The sequence below is a fragment of the Buteo buteo genome, chromosome 2 (genome assembly GCF_964188355.1).
Source record: "Buteo buteo chromosome 2, bButBut1.hap1.1, whole genome shotgun sequence".
Taxonomy (NCBI): Eukaryota; Metazoa; Chordata; class Aves; order Accipitriformes; family Accipitridae; genus Buteo; species Buteo buteo.
In genome coordinates, this window is record NC_134172.1 from 684,950 (window position 1) to 705,081 (window position 20,132).

Consider the following 20,132-nt stretch of genomic DNA (forward strand, 5'->3'; position numbering starts at 1 on the left):
TAAGCTCTCCTACCACACATCTCATCAATCTGCATTGCTGCAGTCTAATGATAAGCTGAAAACAGTAATGAAGAATGCAGATCAGGATTGAAGGAGGCAGCTGAGAGAATCACCACCTCAGGCTCCACACCCCGATTCTGGGACTCCTGGTCACCGGCCTGAACTGGGATTTCAACCAGGGCTGGAGCCAGGAAGCCCAGCCCACCCTCAGCCCCACAAACCAGCCAGTCCTTTCGACTTCAAGACAGTTCGGACACAGGAGCCCAAAAGGGAAAATAATGAATTCCTCAGAACCACCCAGCTCCTTGGAATCACTGCCGCTCTCAGAGCCACCTCAGCGGAAAGGATGCTGCAGCTTGTGCAATGCTGCCCTTAACAGATTCCTCCCGATTTTATTATAGGAAATGTCTTGTGCCGTCAAGGTGAGGGACCCCTGGAGGTGATGCCCTGGGGAAAGGGGATATTGTCACCCAAAGATCTCCCTTTCAGCTTCGTTCCTTCACGGGCGCTGTAGTTTTTTTCCTTCCACAAGTCTCCCCCCCCCACTATCTCATTGTGATGCTACAAGCCTTTTCACCTAAAAATATGGAAATTTTGATCAAACCATTTTTGACCACGTTCACAATTATCTGAATGCTTTTCAGGAACACAGAAAAGCTGAGTGTCCAGCATTAAGGTTTAATACCAGATACTAATCAGCCAAGAGAGATTTTAGGGTAAGTTATTTGAAATGTCTTTGAATATCAAAACCAAGTTGCAGACAAAAACTACTCCATACTAATTTTTTCATCTATCTTTCAAACTTTCCTTCTTTATAAAGCCTGCAGGTAGGTTTAAATGTATCTGGGGAATCACAGTCACCCAAAGGACCACTGGAGCTCAGTCAATTTTAGTCTGCAGCTTCTCCCATTCCCCGTGTTATCTCTGTGCTGCATAATTCACTTACTCCCTGCCAGAGACCACGTCTTCACCAGAGCACGGGTCTTCCAGTGACAGGCTCTGCCCATAGAATTTGCTGCCCTTCACCAATTGCCCACCTTGTTTTAGAATCACAGAATCATTCAGAATCACAGAACCACTGAGGTTGGAAAAGACCTTCAGGACCATCGAGTCCAACCATCAAGCTAACACTGCCAAATCCACCACTAAACCATGTCCCTAAGCGCCCAGGGATGATGACTCAACCCCTTCCCTGGGCAGCCTGTTTCAGTGCTTGAGAACCCTTTTGGTGAAGAAATTTTCCTAATACCCAATCTAAACCTCCTCTGGTGCAACTTGAGGTCATTTCTTCTCATACTATTGCTTGTTACTTGGGAAAAGGGACCAAGCCCCACTCCACTACAACCTCCTTTCAGGTAGTTGTAGAGAGCAATAAGGTCTCCCCTCAGCCTCCTTTTCTCCAGACTAAACAGCCCCAGGTCCCTCAGCGGGTCCTCATAAGACCTGTTCTTTAGTCTTGACCACTTTTCTATATATAAAGCAAAGAACAGGATATCGATTAAATGATAAAAATATTTTCGCTCTTAAGCAGAGCTGACGACTTCATGCACCTTCAGTTGGGCGAGAAATTTCATCTGGAGGGTTTCATAGAATCATCCTAGAATGGTTTGGGTTGGAAGGGACCTTTAAAGGTCATCTAGTCCAACCCTCCTGCCATGAGCAGGGACATCTTCAACGAGATCAGGTTGCTCAGAGCCCCGTCCAACCTGACCTGGAATGTTTCCAGGGACGGGGCATCTACCACCTCTCTGGGCAACCTGTGCCAGTGTTTCACCACCCTCATCGTCAAAAATGTCTTCCTTGTATCTAGTCTGAATCTGCCCTCTTTCAGTTTAAAACTGTTGTTCCTTGTCCTGTCACTACAGGCCCTGGTAAAAAAGGCTCCCTCTGTCTTTCTTATAAGCCCCCTTTAAGTACCGAAAGGCCACAGTAAGATGTCCCCAGAGCCTTCTTTTCTCCAGGCTGAACAACCCCAACTCTCTCAGCCTGTCCTCACAGGAGAGGTGTTCCAGCCCTCGGATCAATTTTGTGGCCTCCTCTGGACCCGCTCCAACAGGTTTCCAAGGACGTCCCATAAACTGGGAGAGGAGTGGCTGGAGAGCAGCCCTGCAGAAAGGGACCTGGGGGTGCTGGTCCGCAGCAGCTCAGCAGAAGCCAGCAGCATGCCCTGGCAGCCAAGAGGGCAAACCGCATCCTGGGGGCCATCAAACACAGCGTGACCAGCCAGTCGAGAGAGGGGATTGTCCTGCTGTATTCAGTGTTGGTGTGGCCTCACCTGGAGCACTGTGTGCAGTTCTGGGTCCCACTATTTGAGGAGGACATGAACGTCCTCGAATGCACCCAGAGGAAGGCGACAAGGCTGGTGACAGGGCTGAAGGCATGTTCCGTGAGGAGTGGCTGAGGACTCTAGGTTTGTCTCGTTTGGAGAAAAGGAGGCTGAGGGGCGACCTCATTGCTCTCTGCAGCTTCCTGAGGAGGGGATGTGGATAGAGAGGTGCTGAGCTCTTCCCCCTGGGATCCGGGGACAGGACGCCTGGGAATGGTTCAAAGCCACACATGGGGAGGTTTAGCCTGCACATTAGGAAGTATTTCTTTACTGAGAAGGTGGTCACGCACTGGAACAGGCTTCCTAGAGAGGTGGTCGATGCCCCAAGCCTGTCACTGTTTAAGAGGCGTTTGGACAATGCCGTTAACAACACGCTTTCGCTTTTGGTCAGCCCTGAAACGATCAGGCAGTTGGACTAGATGATGGTTGTAGGTCCCTCCCAACTGAAATTAGTCGAGTCTATTCTTGCCCCCGACAGCAATCCTTTCCTCCTAGGCTTCGCCAAGCACCACCGCATTAACGCCCACACCCTTTGAACCTAGGCCCAGCTGCCGCCCCTTCCTCCGGCCGCCCCGGAGCACCACGTCTTCTCAGGCTGCAGAGGCCGGCACTTTCTCAAACCGACAATGGCGGATGAGGGAAGGGTCCTGTCCTAGGAAGCCCGACTGCGCAGGCTCAGCCTGGCGCGGGGCACGCCGGGAGCTGTAGTCTCGCCCCCCGGGCTGGGCGTTCCGGAGGCACGCCCAGCCCTCGGGACAGGACTACAGCTCCCGGCGTGCACCGCGGGGGGCCTCCGCGCACGCGCAGATTAAGACTACAGCTCCCGACGTCTCGCTGGTGCGCCTCCGCGCATGCGCAGCACCGAACTACAGCTCCCGCCGTGCCTTGCGGCCAGGCGGAAGCGGCGCGATGGCGGCAGGTGAGGGGCCCGGGCCGACGGCGGCTCCGGTCGCCCGCGACCCCCCGGGTTGACGGTCCCGCTCTATGCCCGCAGGTCGGTAGCCGCGTGCCGCCGCCATGGCGCTGATCGAGGGCGTCGGCGATGAGGTGACCGTGCTCTTCGCGTTGCTGCTGGTCGCCCTGGTGCTGGGGTTGGCCTGGGCCTCCACCCGCGCCCCCGAGCCCGCCGCGCCGCCCCGCGCCGCCGAGCCGCTGCCCGAGGAGGGGCCGAGCGCTGCCCCGAACCCCGTCGAGCACAAGGCCCCGGTGGCGGCAGCGGCGGGGGCAGGAGCAGTCCCCGATGGGGCGGGAGGGCTGGCGGCGGGGCTGCGGCCCCGGGCCGGCACCGCAGCCGCGCAGGGTCCCCTCGGTGAGGGGGACGGCGGCCCCGCTGAGCCCACCATGGTGCTGCGGTTGAAGTTCCTCAACGACACGGAGCGCCTGGCCCGGGTGCGCCCCGGCGACACCGTCGGGGCCCTGAAGAGGTGAGGGGCAGGGCAGGCTGGTTCTCCCGCGGCACCCCTGGTGGCGACCCTGAGCCCCGCCGGCGGCTCCGTCCCTCCCCCCGGAGCAGCCGGGAGCTGCCCCTCTCGCCCTGGCACAGGTGGCATGCGCCTGTGTCCCTCAGACACCTCTGCTTGTGGTAATGCCTGGGGTGGCTGACAGTGAGGCACGGGCACAGGGCAGCGGGCGGTCAGGGCAGGTGCTTTTGCAGCCTGCTCCTGGGGGGGCAGACGGAGGGAATGCTGTCCTGGTGAGAGCGTGACCTCTCCCTCCTCGTTCCCCGCCCCAGGGCCTATTTCCCCGGGCAGGAGCAGCAAGTGCGGCTGATCTACCAGGGCCAGCTGCTGCGCGATGACGCCCAGAGCCTGGCCGCCCTGCACCTCGCCCACAACAGCGTCCTGCACTGCCACATCTCCCAGCACAGCCCGGCCCCCGCACCCGCCGGCCCCCACGCCTCTGCCGACCCCGTGCACGCCGCCCTCAACGTGGGCAGCCTCATGCTGCCGCTCTTCGTGCTGATGCTGGCCGTGCTCTGGTACTTCCAGCTGCAGTACCGCCACGTCTTCACTGCCACCGCCACCACCTTCCTGGCCGGCCTCACCCTCCTCTTCAGCTTCATGGCCTTTACCATGTACCGCAGATAGCACGGCCCCGCGCCCCGAGAGGAGCCGCCGCACCCAGAACGCGCGAGATCCTGGGTGGAGACTGCCTGCTGCCGCTGGACCTGGGGGGGGGGGGCTGAGCTGTGGACTGTGTCCCCCGGGGGCTGCAGGACCTGCCGGTGGCTGGGCAGGTGGCCCGCATGCTGGGTGCCCGGGGCCGGCCGGCACCACAACCAGAGCCGGAGCCAGGCTCGCTGCGGGAGGGAGTGCTGTGCTACCTCTGGGGGGGAAAGAATGGGTGTCCCGGTGCCACCCCCAGGCCCTGCACGAAGCGTCCTCCTGGCCCCCCCACCGGCCCACCAGCCGCCTCTGCCTGGGCCGTGGAAGGGGTCTGCTCCCCCGGGGAGGGGGCTGCCTCCCCACGGGAGGACGGGTCCGGCCGCCCGGCCCCTCCCTGGGGGTGCCGGTGCCGGTGGGGTGGAGGCGGTCCCCGCCGCTCTGTTACAATTAAAGAGGAAGGACTGTGAACGGTCGCGGCCTCCCGGTTCTGCTGCGCCGCGGGGGGGGGGGGGGGGACACGGGACCGGGGCGGTGGGAGGGGCGGGGCTTGGGGCGGGGGTGGGGCTTCGGGGCGGGGCTTCCCCACGGCGCGCTCCCAGCGGGCGGGGCGGGGCCTGCGCCTCCGGCCACGCGTTCCGCATGGCGGCAGCGCGCCTGCGCTGGCGGAGCCGCCCCCCGCCCCCTTCGCGAGGCGCTCGCTCATTGGAGGACGGCTAGCGGCTATTTACATATGCCGCCAGGCGCGCGCGGCCGGGGCTCGCGTGCCGGGCCCCGCCCCCGGAAGTGTGGGCCGCGCGGGGAGGGGGGGCGGGGCCGCGGCCTCCTTCGGCCCTGCGGGGGCTGTCGGGAAGATGGCGGACTCGGTGTCCGGGCGGTGCTGAGCGGCCGGGGCGGCGGCGGGTCCCAGCGCGGCCGCGAGCGCCATGTAGGGCCGGGACCGGCACCGGGACCGGTGGGACGAGGGGTGGGGTGCGGGCCGGGCAACGCGGGGCCCGTCTAGGCCGGAGGGGTGGGGATGGGGGCCTGGGTGGGACGGGTGTCGCGGTCCCGGTGCGGCCCAGCCCGGCCCGGGGGTCTCGGTGGCGGGGGAGGGGGCGGCCGTGGGGGTCCCGGTACCGGACGGGGGATCTGCCCGTGCCGGCCGTCCTGGAAGAAGGGGGATCTGCGAACCGGGGGGGCCGGGAGAGGGGAGGGGGCCGTGTGGGCCAGGGGACATCAGGCTGGGGACGCCTGTGCAGGCCGGGGGTCCCGGGACAACGGGGCTCGTGTGGGCCGGGGGACCTCGGGCCGGACAGCCCGTGCAGGGCGGGGGTCACGGTACCGAGGGGGTCCCTGTGGGCAGGGGGACCTCCGAACAGGGGTCTGTGTGGGGCAGGTACCCCTGCACTGGGGCAGGTCTGTGCTGGGGGGGGTCCCCGACGTGGGCTCCGCGCATCCCTCGCTGGCTCTAGCTGTCCCAAAGGCGCGAGCTCGCTGCCCCCCCTCACCCCCCTCTTGTCCCCAGGGTCTCCCGGTTCTCCGAAGCCTCTCGAGCCGCCCTGCCCTCGCCATGCTGCGCCTGCTGCCATGGCTCCGTGCTCTGACCCGGGAGAGTGTGCGGCCGGGAGTCCTGCAGGGCCTGGCTGCTGGTGACAGGAGCGGGGCCGGGATGTATCCCGCCTGCTACTGTGCAGGCAAAGCGAAGCAGCGGGCTGTGCTGCTCCCCCTGGACCCCTACAGCCATGGGCTGCTGCACACCTTTCCCCCGGATGCCTACAGGACTCGAGGCCATGGCAAGAGGAAGAGCTGGAACTTCATCCACGAGAAGATGAGTTATGACACCTTCTTCACAATGAAGCGTCTGATAGAGCGCTCGCGCAGCGTGGGGGAAGTGCTGCGGTGGGTCACGCAGAACCCCAGCAAGGTGTCCGCCAGCCACTACCCCATCGCCCTGCACAAGCTGGGCCAGCTCTTGCAGCAGCAGCAGCAGGGCCAGGCCACGGTGAATGGGGAGAGCCGCGGGCCTGGCCAGATGCTGGAGCAGCCAGAGTTTCAGACTCTCTGTCAGGCCATCATCAGCGGCTGCTCCAAGTTTGATAACTTCAGCATTGTCAACTGCCTGTATGCTGCTGCCGCGCTGGGTGAGTGTCCCGGGCTGCCGGCATCTGCCTGCGCGGGGTCACCGGTGGAGGACAGGGGAGGTGGGCAGGGCAGTGGGACACAGGCTGGTGCTTGGGTTTGTGAGGTGAAAGGAGAGCTTGCTGGTCCAGCTGCCATGGAAGGAGGAAGGACGTACCAGAACAGGCGTCAGTGTCTGGGTTTGTGGATTTATGTGTGATGGTGCCTTTGTGGCAGATGGAGCCGTGCCCTTCGAAGGAGGAGGCTCTGCTTGGGGTACGCAGCAGGAAGGGAGTCAGGTGGACTGACTGCTACAGGGGGGATCAGCTGGCTGGAGCACCCAGCATGCTGGCCCGAAGGGCAGCTGAAGCAGTGGCCAGCAACACCTGGCAGCATGCGGGATAAACAGCTCCTTGAGTTTTGTTCCAGTCCCTGAAAATCGTCAAACATCTGTGGAAGTGCAAGACGCGAGACCTTGGCTAAACCCTTCGCAAGCCATGAGCCCTGTGTCATCACGGGTTTAATACTCAGAAGAGGTTCAAGCTGGTTTGGATTCCTGTGCAGCAGCAGCAGTCTTTGGGCCGGCTGGCAGGCCATGCCCTGGGGGGCTCCCCCTTTGCTGGGCTGAGGGCCCTCAAGGGCCCTGCAGATTCTCCCGCCTGCGAGGAAAGGGATCAGGTCTGGCTGTTGCATGCGGCAGCAGGTGCCTGCCCTCCCCACCCCAGCGGTTCCTGCCAGCCCTGCGCTCCTCTGTCCCGCGCGCATGTCTCCTGCCATTCTGTTTGCTTTTTTTATTCCACCGCAGCTGCACGCTGGGCTGAGGCCTCGGCTGAGCCGTGTACGGAGACGCCCGGTGCCGGCCGTGGGTTGATGCAGTAACTCTAGATCCCGCTGAAGGGGGGAGGGGAGAAGTTTCTGCTCTTCCCCCCTCTGTCTCACGGCGCCTTGTGTTTGTTGACACTGAACTCTGGGCTGCCAGGCGCCTCTCCCCTCAGCTGGGCTCCCCCCGGCCTGCTCTGGTTTTGACCCACACTTTGTTCTCCGTCAGTCGCCCTTCCCTGCTCACCACGCTCAGCCGCTCATTAATAAAAATGCTAACCCGCCTTTTTGAGGCCTTTTTTAAGGAACAAAGCAACTGCTCAGACCAATTCTTCACTTTCCACCTTCTGACTCATTTTTGATTAATGATAAAACGCAGCAGCTTACCCCATGCTGCCTTAGTTGCTTTAAAGCCCTTTTGAAAATTGAAATCTTGTCAGCTGGCTTAGGAGACCAGTGGGCTACCAGGGCCTCATACAGTGCCTAATGCTTCATGCATCTCCTGAAAATATCTCTCCTGACACACGAGGGATGGCCTTTGCCTTTTTTTGTAACTGCACTGTTCGCCTGGCCTCTTGTCTTTCCATGGTTGAATAATACGTCCAGAGTTGGAGGAAAGTATTTTCCCCAGGAGCTGAGTTTGAAAGACTAAAGCTAAACTAGAAAATGGGAGGAGATTAGAAATGTGAAAGGATTAGTTCCTGTCATACATGGACAGTTTTATTTTGGTAATGTGTTGATGTCTTATTTATTTTCTAACCAAAACTTTTTTTAAAGTACTTTGTGAGGTGTATCATTTGTCCATAAGAAGTTTGAGTTTTAAGAAATAAACCTTGCTTTTGTGGATGAGCTAAAGGACTTCCATTTTGGTGGAGTGAGTGGGAATAATCCAACAGCTCCACATGACTTTCTCTGGGTGCAGATGCACTGATGTTCCTGGTCAGGCTTTGCCAAACTGGTCCTCTTCGGTTTGATCACCAATACAGCAGAGCTGTCGTTCTCTGGCTGTAGCCTCGTGCCTGAGCTTATGAGGACAGTTGTGCCTAGTGAAGATGAGAGGTGGGATCCGGGCATCCCTAATCCCTTCTCTGTCGCAGGCCTGCCAGGGGAATCACCGCTGGTGCGAGTGCTGGAGGATGAATCCCGGAGCCGCCTGGGCCGCTTCAACCAGAAGGACGTCTCCATGGTCTTCAGCAGCGTGATGAGGCTCCATCCGTCCAGCCCACACCCCCTGGTTGAGTCTTGCCTCAGCAGTTTGGAGCGGCACCTGGAGAAGGAGCGTCACCCCCAGACCCTCTTTCTCCTCCTCTCCTACTACCGGCTGCGGGCGCAGGCACTGCAGGGACACCCGGCCTCCGACCAGCAGCTGATCAACAACCGCAAGATCCTGCGCCTCGTCAGGCACACGCTGGGGCAAGTGAGTGCCATGCGGGAGCATGAGCTGGCCCTTTTGGACGAGATGCTGGCTCTGTGCGCCCAGGAGGCGAACAACAAGGCCCTGGAGGCCATCTTCAGCTCTCAGCTCTTCTACGAGAACCGCCAAGAGCGATTCATCCGCAGTATGGCAGGTGAGGGCAGGGTCTGCCCAGGCAGGGTCCCAGCCTTGCCCACTGTGTGAGCCTCTTCCCCGGTGCGGGGTGCGCTGGGCTCTGTCCGTGCACTTGGCAGCCTTGGAGCCTCCTTTCCTGGTCCCAGAGGACATCTGGGTTTGTGACAGCACCAGCTGGGGCCTTGTTGAGCAGCAGGGCCTGCAGCAGTGAGGCTGGAGCAGGAGATGCTCTGCATTATGGCCACCCTGTCACTGCCTTCCCAGCCTAGCCCTTCCAGGGGCTGTGAGCCTACCTTACCTCAAAACTGGGAGCAGGTTGGTTTTGCTGGGGTTTTGACAGAAGGGCCCCCATTCTATGCATGTTCCAGCTGCGCTCCAGCTGTGCCTTCTGGGTGCATGGGACGGGCATCTGCCCCAGCCTCTCACAAACCATGTAACTTGATGGTTTCTGGAAGCCTTCTGGGTTTCAGGAGATAAGGCTCTGCTGCCCAGGTCTTGTTATCTCCTACCTGCCTGCACTGCCTTTCCTGCCCAGGCTGTAGTGGCTTCTGGAGAGCTGCAGTTCGGACAGAGCCAGGCCTCTCTGACAGATACCCTGCTGTGGTTTGCTCTGTGCAGAGTGGCTCCCCAGGAAGGCAGAGAACCTTACCCCCTACACCATGGCCCTCATTGCCAAGTACGTGGCCCGGCACCGGCTGCGTGAGCCACGGCTGCTTGATACCATCGCAAACTTTCTCCTGAAGCGTGGGGAGCAGCTTGACAGCAAGGTGAGTGTTCTCCCCAGTCTGCCAGGGGATGCCTGGGGCTGGCTCTGGGGCTGCCCTGGTGCTGGGAGGAACCGTGTCCCTTCTCTGCCATCGGGCTGGGGCATCTCACTGGGGACTGACCAGGATGTGCCCTGATCCTTATGGGTTGCCAGCTCTGGGCAGGCCTGGGCCTGACCTGTCCTTCATCCTGACTCCGTCTCCTCCTGCCTGCAGGTGATCCAGAAGCTGGTGTTTCCCTTCAGCCGCATGAATTACCGCCCATCCAATCACAGCGAGCTCTTCCCCAAGCTGGAAGCCATCCTGGAGCAGAAAGCCGGCAGCTCACCCCTGGCGACTGTCAACATCCTCATGTCCATGTTTCAGCTTAGCCATTTCCCCCAGTCCGTCCTGCACCAAGTCTTCTCCCCAGCCTTTATCACCAATGTTATGAGTAAGTCGGGCCTTTTCCAGGGTAAACCCAGCTGTTAAAGCTCGGGGCTGGGGTGGAGGTGGATTTTGAAAGCATAGGGCAGAACAGACTCCCCCTGGGAGTGCAGAACCATCTCGCTGGCAGTCAGCCCCCCCCAGGAGTGTGGCTGGGTGAGGAGGGGCTGCCAGGCGATGTCTAGCCAGCCGTCCTCTCCCCGCAGGCAGCCCCTACGCGCTGATTGTGCGCCGCTACCTCTCGCTGCTGGACGCAGCGGTGGAGCTGGAGTTCCGCGATTACAGTGGCCCGCGCCTCGACCCACGCTACCGCGTCCTCATGTTCGAGCATGCCCTGACGGCTGACGAGGCCAACAGAAAGTACAGGTCAGTGGCGGGGGCAGGCAGTGTGCCAGGGAGGGGAGGGCTGCCCTGGCCGGGGAAGAGCACGGCTGGGAGCACGGTGTGCTGGGCACCCTGCTGCTTATCCCTTGCAGGTGGGCAGTGCGGCATCACTTGCGATATGGGGTCTGTGGCCTTATTCTGGCAAGATCCCAGCTGGAGGATGGTGCCGGGTTAAAAGCCAGTATGTGAGCTCCAAAGCCTGTAGGGGAGCAATATAGAATCATAGAACCATTGAGGTTGGAAAAGACCCTTAAGATCATCGAGTCCAACCATAAACGTAACACTGCCAAGTCCACCACTAAACCATGTCCCTGAATGCCACATCTACACAGCTTCTAAATACCTTCACGGATGGTGACTCAACCCCTGCCCTGGGCACCCTGGTCCAGTGCTTGACAACCCTTTCTGTGAAGAAGAGCATGCTGTTGGTGTAGTGATACTGGGAGGAGCTTTTCTGCTGAATGAGCTGAAGCATGACCCCTCCTTGCTGCTGAACAGCAGAGCCCAAAGCTAAAGGCTCTCCTTGCTCCCAGGGGCCTTCACATCTCTGCGCAGATATGCTCAGAGAACGTGGGTTGGCAGTGCTTGAGTGGGCAGGCTGGTGGCCCTCCCTAGTGCATTCTCTGACTCTTCTTTTTCCTCTCAGTTACAAGGGGCTGGTGGCCGAGGCCCTGCGGCAGCTGGTGGGAGAAGAGTGCTATCGGCAGGACGAGGTGCTGCCCCCGGGATACTGCACAGGTAGTCTGGCTGGGCGCCCCGCTTTGGAGTAGGGCTGTGGCTCTAGAGAGGGGGCTGGCGGTCGGGATTTGGGGGGCTGTGGGTGCAGCAGAAGCCCTGCAGCTGCCTGGGTGCTTGGGAGAGGCCTGAGGGTGGGAGGTTATTCAGGGCAGAACTAGGTTTGGCTGCTTTGTCACCACCTTCCCCATGATGCTGCCTTCCCCCAGCACTTTGGGATGAGGCTCCCTGAGCCACCCCTGCCACAGGAGGGCTCAGCTGGGCCAGTGCAGCCGGGGGTTCCCTCTGTGCTCCTGTCTGCTGGGCTGGCTGGCACAGTCTCCCAGCCTGGGGCACGTGGGGTCCCCAAGCCCATGTCCCATCAATAAGGGGGTCTCGAGGCCCGGCGCTGATCCGTGTTCTCTCTCCACAGACTTCTTGCTGTGGATTAACCGCTCGGGCACTGTGCTGCCTCTCTCCCGTGTTCCTGCGGCTTCCAAGGCTCCCCCTGCCCACACTACAACGTCCCCTGCCGCCATTTCCTTGCGCTCGAGCGTCCTGGCCCTCACCTCGGACTTGCAGGACTTTGCCCCGTTTGCTCCAGAGACACCAAGCAGCCCCCCGGGCTCCCGGGAGAGCAACCTGGCTGGGCGGTTCCTGCCCACGCTTTGCCCTGCCCCGGGGGGCCCCTGCTACCAGCCCTCCTCGGACTATTACTGCGGCCTGAGCAAAGAGTCTTCTCTGGAGAGCCAGGGCAGCTCCACGTTAAGCAGCCCTTCCGAGTGCCTCTCCGCACAGCCGGCTGGCACCCCTGACTGCTCCCCCAGGGGCACCTCCACAGCCACCCTCTTCCAGTTCCCCATTGGCAAGATTCTGGAGGAGGAGGAGGAGACTACCGCTGGGTGCCCTGGGCATGATCACAACTGCTTCCAAGGGGAGCAGGCCCAGGAGGAACCGGAGGAAAGGAGCCCACCCCCCAGCGAGGATGCCTGCCCTCCGCCCTCTCCGTGCCAGCCCAGCCCCAAGAGAGGGCCGGGCGATGGACCGCAGGGAGCCGAAGAGATTCAGAGGTACTGAGCAGAGCCGGTCCGCGTCCCTGCTCCCTCCCGGCAGGACAGCCACCCTGGGCACTGCCTTCAGCTCCTACCCTCCCCGGCAGTCGGCCCTGGCCCCCTCCTGCCCTGTGTTGTCAGGTGCGTGGCGGCAGCCCAGGCTGCGCTGCGGAGACCCCCCCCGGCCCCGGAGTGCAGCACATCCCGGCCCGGGTACGGCTGCCCCTGCCACCAGAGCTGGGTGGGGGTGCTGCCCTTCATCCGCCGCTGTTCTGGGGACCAGGCGTGGGCGACGCTGCTGCCCGTCCTGCCTGCAGGGTCTGCGGCGTGGGGTAACGCTGCCCTCCTCCCCCTGTTCTGTCCTCTGCAGGGTGGTGCTGTCGGTCAACGACAAATGGCATTACTGCCAGAACTCTGACATACTGGTGGGCTCGCGAGCCATGAGGGACAGGCACTTGCGGCTGCTGGGCTACTGTCTGGTTCAGGTAAGCTGGGGGCTGCCCCCTTCCCCTCCTACCCCCGGGCAGAAACATCTCGTGGCTGTGGGCTGGAGAGCCGGCATCCCCACTGTAAACGCTCCTGATGGGAGCTGTACTTCCACGCTTGCTGCTTGTGAGAGGAAGCGGTGACTCATCCTCACGGCTCCTTTTTGCCCTCCTCCACCCCACCCTGAGACTTTTTCCAGGTGGCTGGTGGACAATGCCAGCCCCAGTGCCGCAGTGGAAAGCACGGGCACGGGCGACGGGATGGCCCCTCCTGTTTGCGTCTGCTGGTCCGGCAGGAATTCCATCCTGCGCGTCTGCTGCCTGGAGCCCAAGACCCGATGGGTGCGCTGGGCAGGGAGGGGAGAAGGGGAAGCTGGCTCAGCCTGGGCCCGGCAGACGCATCGGCAGTCATGGTGGAAATCAAGTGGGGACGTAGCTCAGCCTGATACCCGGCGCTGCCATCTCGGCTGTCAGTTCTGCAGCATGCCTCTTGCCGCTGTGGGTGGAGGCGAGGCGAGGCAAACCTCCCTTTGGTGCCTGTTTCGGAGCCCTGGCCTCTTTGGTTGCAGCCTCTGGCTGGTCTGTGGTGAGAGCTGTGAATGGAGAAGCCCTTGAGGCTTCACCACTGCCTTTGCAATTGTCTTCTGAGTTCTTTGGAAACTTCAGATGTTGTTTTAAGGTGTGCAGCTTCTGCGAGACTATTTGTGGCGTGATTTTTAGCTTGAGGATAGATCTTTGTGAGGAAAACAACTCAGAAATGCAGGCCTTTTATTCTGTTTACTTCTCCACTTCAGAGGTCACCTGAATTACAGTCATAGATCTACCAAGCAGTCCCATAGCCATTTTTTAAAGCTTCTTACCTCCCCTGCTACTGATAGCGCAGCATGCCAACACAAAGCTCCTCCTAATTTCATAATTTGCAACGTACATAGTTCAGAAGCCCTTTGTTTATGCATAGCTTTGTCGGTCCTGTGACTCGAGTTGTGGTATTTCCTTGGAGATCCCAAATTGCAGAGCTGTGGAGCAGGACCAGCTCTCCTGTGCAGTGCGCCCTGGGTATCCCTTGTGCTGGTGTTCAGGACGGGCTGCCCAGGGCCGGCTGTGTCCCCAGACAGTAGTGGGGCCGAGCAGCTTTGTCGTGCAGAGGAGGAGGGCTCCCCAGTGCCTGCTGCTGGGCTTGAGGCCAGTGCCACAGGCTCTTGCTGCATGTCTGGGCTCCGGGATGCCCTCAGCTGAGGAGGGCACTTGGCACAGCTGCCTCCACTTCCAACTTTGTGTCACCATGTCCGAGAGTTGAGGGCTGCCCTCGCCTGCCTGCCCTCTGCTCAGCGCACCAACAGCAGCCAGGGACTGTGCTCACCCTGCACTTGGCTCAGCTGGGGGGTCTGTGCCCTGTCTCAAACCGGCTCTGGTAACTGTTACTGCTTGGGGCTGCACCCCTGGTGCGAGTCAGGGCTGCTGACCAGCAGCCTGACAGGATCTTTGAGGAGCAAGGTGGAATGGGCAGGGGTGCGGGCAAGCAAGAGTGTGCTCTTGTTCCCAGTGTGCACAGGATCAGGTGCTCTGTCCAGCAGCACGCAGTTAGGTGTCGGGACCCGCACGACCGAGGTCGCAGGAGCTCTTCCCCGCTGCTCTGTGTGCCTGATAGTCATGCAGCTGCTAGTGCGGTTAGCTCCCTTTGGGTGCCAGGTGCTCTGGTCCCATCCCCTCTATTCCCTCTCCAGCAGCAGACAGTGGCAGATCGTTAAAAAATGAGTTGGAAGTGGATAATGGATAGTCCAAGGACTCCTGCACCGGAGCATGTGTCTGGAACAGCTGTGTTTAATCGCCCCGATGGACCTCTTCTCCATGAGCGTTTTATTCCTCTTTGAGCCTGTTCTTTCTTCCACACCCACAGCATCGAGTGCCAACAAGCTCCAGGCAGTACTACCTGCAACAAGCTCTGTTTGTTTTAAACCTGCTGTCTGGTCAGCCGACGTAGTGCTGCTGGGTCTGGTACTGTGAGGGAGTGAAGAGCAGCTCTGCGGTTACCTTCTTCTATGCTTGTGGTTCCAGAGATCGCATCCCTTTGGCCACCCCTCTGAGACGAAGAGCCCCAGGCAATTTAGCTTCTTCTTCAGTTGAAGCTGCTTCAGAGCTCGGTTGTTGTTCTTGCTCTTCTTGTTTGAGATTCATTTCCTCTTCTTCTGACACATTTACAGAATCACAGAGTAGTTGAGGTTGGCAGGCGCTTCTGGAGATCATCCAGTCCAACCCCAGCTCAGCTAGAGCTGGTTGCTCAGTTCCACGTCCAGTCAAGTTTTGAATGTCTCATAGATAGGTTGCTTTCTGGGTACCCTCACAGTGAAAGAGGTTTTTCTTGTGTTTGGGCAGGCAGTGTGTGTGTGTGTAGCCTTTTCCTAAGTTTAAAAGGTATTTCCAGTATTTTAGGTTTGTGCCACTACCTCGCTCTCTGTTGCTGGGCACCGCTAAGAGTCTGGCTCTGTCTTATTTACAACCTCCCATCAGGTATTTGTATATGTAGATAAGATGTCCCAATCCTTTTCTTCTCCAGCTCCGTCAACCTCTTCTCACATATCACATGCTTTAGTCCTGTAATCATCCTTGTGGCCCTGCACTGGACATGCTCCAGTATGTCCATGTCTCGTTCTGGGGAGCCCAGCACTGGATGGTCCACGTGTGTCTCACCAGTGCTGAGTAGCAGAGAAGGGATCAGCTCCCTCGACCTGCTCACCGTGCTCTTCCTAAGGCAGCCTGGGATGCTGTTGGCCTCCTTTGCTGCAAGGGAGCACTGCTGGCCGGTGTTCAACTTGTCTGTCAGGACCCTTAGTCCCCTCTTCTGCAAAGCCACTTTCCAGCCTGTTGGCCCCAGCCTGTCCTGGTGCACGGGGTTATTCCTCCCTAGGCTCAGGACTTGCGCCTTCCCTGCCCGGGGGCCGTTTCTCCAGCCTGTTTAGGTCCTTCTGAATGGCAGCACAACAGTCTGGTGTGTCAGCACTGCTCCACATTTCATACTGTCTGCAGCCTTGCTGGGGGTGTGCTCTGTCCCACTGTCCAGGTCACTAATGAGGATGCTAAATGGCGTTGGCCCCTGTAATGACTCCTGGGGTATGTGGCTTGTGACTTGGTCCAGCTGGATATCATGCCTCTGTTCGCAGCTCTTTGAGCCTGGCAGTTCAGCCCTCCTTATAGTTAATTTAAGGCCTTCTCTTGTTGGCTGTTGCATTACCATATGTCTGCTCAATCGGTACTGGACTGCCCGTTGTGCCTGGCAAACTGCTAAGCTGTCTGGGTTATGTCTGTGTGACTGTGCCAGGGCCGTGCTCCTCCTCAGATGCCGTTGATCTGTAGCAGCAGCAGGTGTGGATTTGTCAGTGCCTCTGAACAGGGCTTCCTTCCGAGAAAGCCTGCTCCTTCTGTGGCACAGCGAGCAGGGGCTGCCCGCGGTGACTGCAGAGGACATCGCCAGGTCTGGTACTTGCACCCTTCCTTGCCTCTGTCCTCCAGCTGGACCCGTGTGTTGCTTCCACCCTTCTGGTGGGTGGTGAGACTGCTGTTGCAGGGTCACCCACCTCAGACCTTCTGCTCTGCCCACAGATGGTCTGGGTCTCAGCCGTTTCTAAGGTAGATGCTCTTTTCCCTGGTGGTCCTGACCTTTTATTGACAGCCAGCTCTTTTCCCTCAGAAGTTTCTGAGTGAAGACGCACTCCTTCCTTCCCAGGATCCTGCTCTGAATAATGGCCAGATTTGATGTTCCCACAAACCGTGTCCTGGCTCTGGCACTACTCACTTCCAGCCTGTTTGATTGAAGGAGCTTCCTGTGCTGTTGATCCTTCCGTAGTGTCAGAAGGGCAAGCCCACTGGGGAGGCAGACCCTGCAGAGCCAGGCAGTGAGGAACGAAGCATGAAGCAGTGGAAGGAGGTGGCTCCATACCAGAGCTGCCAGAAATCTTTGATTCAAACCCACTGCAGCCAGAGGGCTTGGTTCCTTCTCCCCAGAGTTAGTAACCTTCTTCACCCCTGGCCTGTGTGAAACTATTGGAGAACAGTGCCTGTCAGCAGCCTGTTCACTGTCCTGGGGGCAGCATGCAGTTTGTCTGTGTTTCCTGTCCCACTTGCTCATCTGTGATGGTTGCAAATAGGTCCTGGACCCTGTGTAGCACCCGTGTCAGGATCTAGCTTACCAGGGAGTCCCTGTGTCATCTGTGCCAAGTTTTCCCACCTTGTTCCTTTATGATGCCTACTGTTAGCCCTCTTTCTCAATGAGCTGGTGAGAAAAAGCTTCCTCCTTTGCAGGCAAAATCCTATGTTCGCATGATCTGCAACTCCTGACGGATGGCAGTGGCCTCTCCAAGCAGCCTTGGATGCTTCTGGTATAAGAGACCACCCCCTTGCCATGCATGGAGCGCTTCCTGACCGACAGCTCTCCTGCAGACTTGGCTCTGTGCCGGCTCCTCCAGAGGCCAGGCTTCAGCCCTGCTCTGAGGACGTGTCTTCACAAATGCAGCCCGTCGGGTCTCCTGGTATCCATGAAGGGTGGAGGGCCAGATTAGTGGCACGGAGCTGAGCGGTGTGTCACTTCCCCACAGAGGGACGCTTTCCCCATTGCCGTGTCCCAGGCACTGTCTCTCGGAGCAGGTTGCGGTGCAGCTAGAGCTGCCGCTCTTCAGGTGCAGAGCTCGTCTGCTCAGCTCCGAGGGCTGGAAAGGGCAGCTGAAGTTCTCGCTGAAAAACTCCCCTGTGTAGCTCCAGCCCTGTGTCACAGTATTGTACTTCCATATTCCCAGGAGTGATGGGACAGGACTCCTCTCATGCCTGAGTAGCAAAATGCACCAAGGGCTGGACTGTGGCTGGGGTGAGCGCACAGGTCCTGTTGCCGCAGTGTAATGCCTTTAGCTGTCTCCTGTGCTGCCAGACAGGGCTGGAGCGTGGGTCACGGTTACCCTTCGTCCTGCTCCACGGGCACTGGTGGTGCCTTCAGGGATGTTGGACCAGCAGAGCTTTCAGCCAGCCCAACAAGTTTTGGCCCCCAGTCGCTGATACCCATGTGGAGGGAACACTGGTGGTAGCTGGAGCCTCCTGTTCTTGTCCCTGCGGATCCCTTCCCGCACGGCTGCTGCAGTGCAGGTTTCCTCGATTCCCTTGGTGCTTCCAGCCTAGTGCAGGGACGGGCGTGTGTCTGCACAGCCCTGCGTGCAGGCTGCAGCAGGAGCTGTCACTGCAAGGTGACAAGCCCTGAGCAGCAGGGCCTTGAGCTGTGAATGACTGTTTTTAGGGATCAGGTGTTTTTAGAAAAGTGCCTGCCAGGTTGTCCCCAGACAGTGACTGGTACCAAGCGGGGGGGACAGGGCAAGGGCCCAGACCCACCTCAGCTCTGACATGCGTGGGTGCATCTGTCTTGTGGTCAGGGTGGCCCAGGGCTTGTGTTCGGGGTGGCCTAGGGCCTGTGGCCCTTCAGCGGGGCGTTTAGCTCCAGGTGGTATTTGCTGTTCAGGGGCAGAGAGCACTCCTGGCTCCGCAGACTGTTCAGCTTTCCTGGTGGGGTCTCCACTCCCCCTTGGCACCCCGTACCAGCTCTGCTAGGCAAAGGGAGGCCTGTTTCTGTTTTTTTCAGTCCCAGTGCCTTCTTTCCTTAGCAGACCGTGGTTAAAATGCTGCGTTGGGGAAGAAACTGTTACCTGGGCTCGGCCCACCCCTGCAGCCCTTCTGTTGGGAGGCTGCTGAGGGGTGACTAACGAGCCTTGGGCTCCCCAACGCCGTGCGCTGGCAGGGCGGTTGGGTTTTGCTCTTCATCCCTCCCTGGTGGCTGGTGACTGGGGTTCAAGGTTGGGATGAAGCTTGAGAGCTCCCCTGGTCCTGCAGCACTGTGTGTCCTCCCCGTGTGCGTGCTGGACTCATCCCGTCCACAGTGGGGATGGGGGATGGGGCTGCTTGTGGCTGCTCTCCACCATCGGCAGTGGGCAGCCAGGCTCAGGGGTGAAGCGCTGGGAGGGCAGAGGCAGTGCGGACGGGCGCTCGGGGACTTGTGCTCCCCCCCTCCCCAGGAGGAAGCAAGGGGTCGGTGGGACACAGAGCTGGGGCTTGTCCGCTCCTCCTGTGCCCGCCCTCCCCTCGGAAGGAACAGCACTGTCCTCCTTCTCCCTGGGAAGGGTCCCGAGTCCTGGTTCTTCCCCGCCGCCGCCATGGATGGCTGTCCTGGGCAGCCTCGGGCTGGGTGCTGGTGGTGGAGCTGCTCTGACAGTTTCTCCCCGTCCCCTTTCAGCTGCCCTACACGGAGCTGGAGAAGGTGAGTGGCATCGAGGAGGCCAAGCACTACCTGCGGCAGAAGCTGAGGGAGCTGCGCTTCTGAGGGACGGACGCCCCGAGTCCTGGGCCCTGGGCGGGGAGGGGGCAGAGTGGGGTGGGCGCAGGTGGGTGCTGCCAGCGCCTTGCCCCTGGGGAGGGGGGAGACGGAGCTGCCCCCCATCCCAGGGGGATACAGGGCCAGGCTGTGGGCGCCTGCTCCTTGATGTGGGGCTGGGGTAGTGTGAGATTATTTATTGCCGTTAGTGGGGGGAAGGGGTGTGACTTGACTGGTGCGTAGGGGAGTGTTTGGGTGCTGGGGGGGGGGGTGTCACTCGCTGGCCCCCCCCGCCCTGGCCCTGCCACCCCAGCCCTGTCTGCAGGAGTTGCTGCAGGGGTGCCTGGCCTGGCCTCCTGGCGGTACTGGGGGGTTGTCCCTGTGTCCCCAACACCACTGCTGGGAAGGAGGGCTGGGCCTGGCCCCCACCTACGGGGTCCTGCAGGGTCTGGGGGGGGGCTGTGGCAGACCCCGCACAGGGCAGGGAGCGGGTTGGGAAGGGCCGGCTGTTTGCACAGGGGCTGCTCCCCGGGCTGGGAGGAGGGGGGTGCTTGGGAAGTGGGGGTTAACTTTACAATAAAACTGGTGAAAAGTGTGCAAAGTCCATTCTGTTTATTAGTACAAGGCAGCGGCTGACCCACAGCCCCTGTCTGGGCTGGGCCCAGCACAAGGCCACCCCCTGTGCCCCCACCCCGGCAGCCCAGGGCACAGCCCCCCAGCTGTCTGCCCTGGGGGTGACAGGCAGGTACGGGCCCCCCCTCGGCGGCAGCAGGGCCAGCACCGGCCCTGGCAGCGCACAGTGCACAGGATGCTGCTGCCTGCAGCCCTGCCGTGGCGCGGGCAGGGGTGCATGGGGCTCACCCCCCCGCAGCGCCTTTAGCCTCAACCGCCTCTGTGCCCCTCAGCCCGGCGTGCTCGTTATAAAGCTGTTTATTGCCATTTAAATTACTGTTAAATAAAACACGGTGGGATTTAGGCAACACCTGATTGTCTGGCAGGAGCCCAGGGTTGGGGCTGGGGCAGGACCAGGACCTGTAGCTCTGCTGGGGGGTGACAGGGGGGCTCTGCCCC

At 60.2% G+C, this 20,132-nt stretch overlaps 2 protein-coding genes across 3 annotated transcripts; both read left to right on the forward strand.

Annotated features, from left to right (window-relative positions):
• Window positions 1–3,205: 3,205 nt before the first annotated feature.
• Window positions 3,206–4,899, forward strand: TMUB1 (transmembrane and ubiquitin like domain containing 1). 2 transcript variants are annotated; one of them, XM_075022420.1, is made up of 3 exons: window positions 3,206–3,245; window positions 3,321–3,750; window positions 4,059–4,899. In XM_075022420.1, the coding sequence occupies exons 2-3, from the start codon at window positions 3,344–3,346 to the stop codon at window positions 4,411–4,413; spliced, it is 762 nt and encodes a 253-aa protein (XP_074878521.1). In that variant the 5' UTR covers window positions 3,206–3,245; window positions 3,321–3,343; the 3' UTR covers window positions 4,414–4,899. The 2 variants fall into 2 exon arrangements, with proteins under 2 accessions (XP_074878521.1, XP_074878520.1); XM_075022419.1 differs by having other exon boundaries at window positions 3,223–3,750.
• Window positions 4,900–5,161: 262 nt separating this feature from the next.
• Window positions 5,162–19,965, forward strand: FASTK (Fas activated serine/threonine kinase). The gene is made up of 10 exons (XM_075022410.1): window positions 5,162–5,356; window positions 5,936–6,551; window positions 8,445–8,915; window positions 9,515–9,663; window positions 9,877–10,093; window positions 10,293–10,452; window positions 11,117–11,208; window positions 11,618–12,254; window positions 12,607–12,721; window positions 18,984–19,965. The coding sequence occupies exons 1-10, from the start codon at window positions 5,162–5,164 to the stop codon at window positions 19,068–19,070; spliced, it is 2,739 nt and encodes a 912-aa protein (XP_074878511.1). The 3' UTR covers window positions 19,071–19,965.
• Window positions 19,966–20,132: the final 167 nt, after the last annotated feature.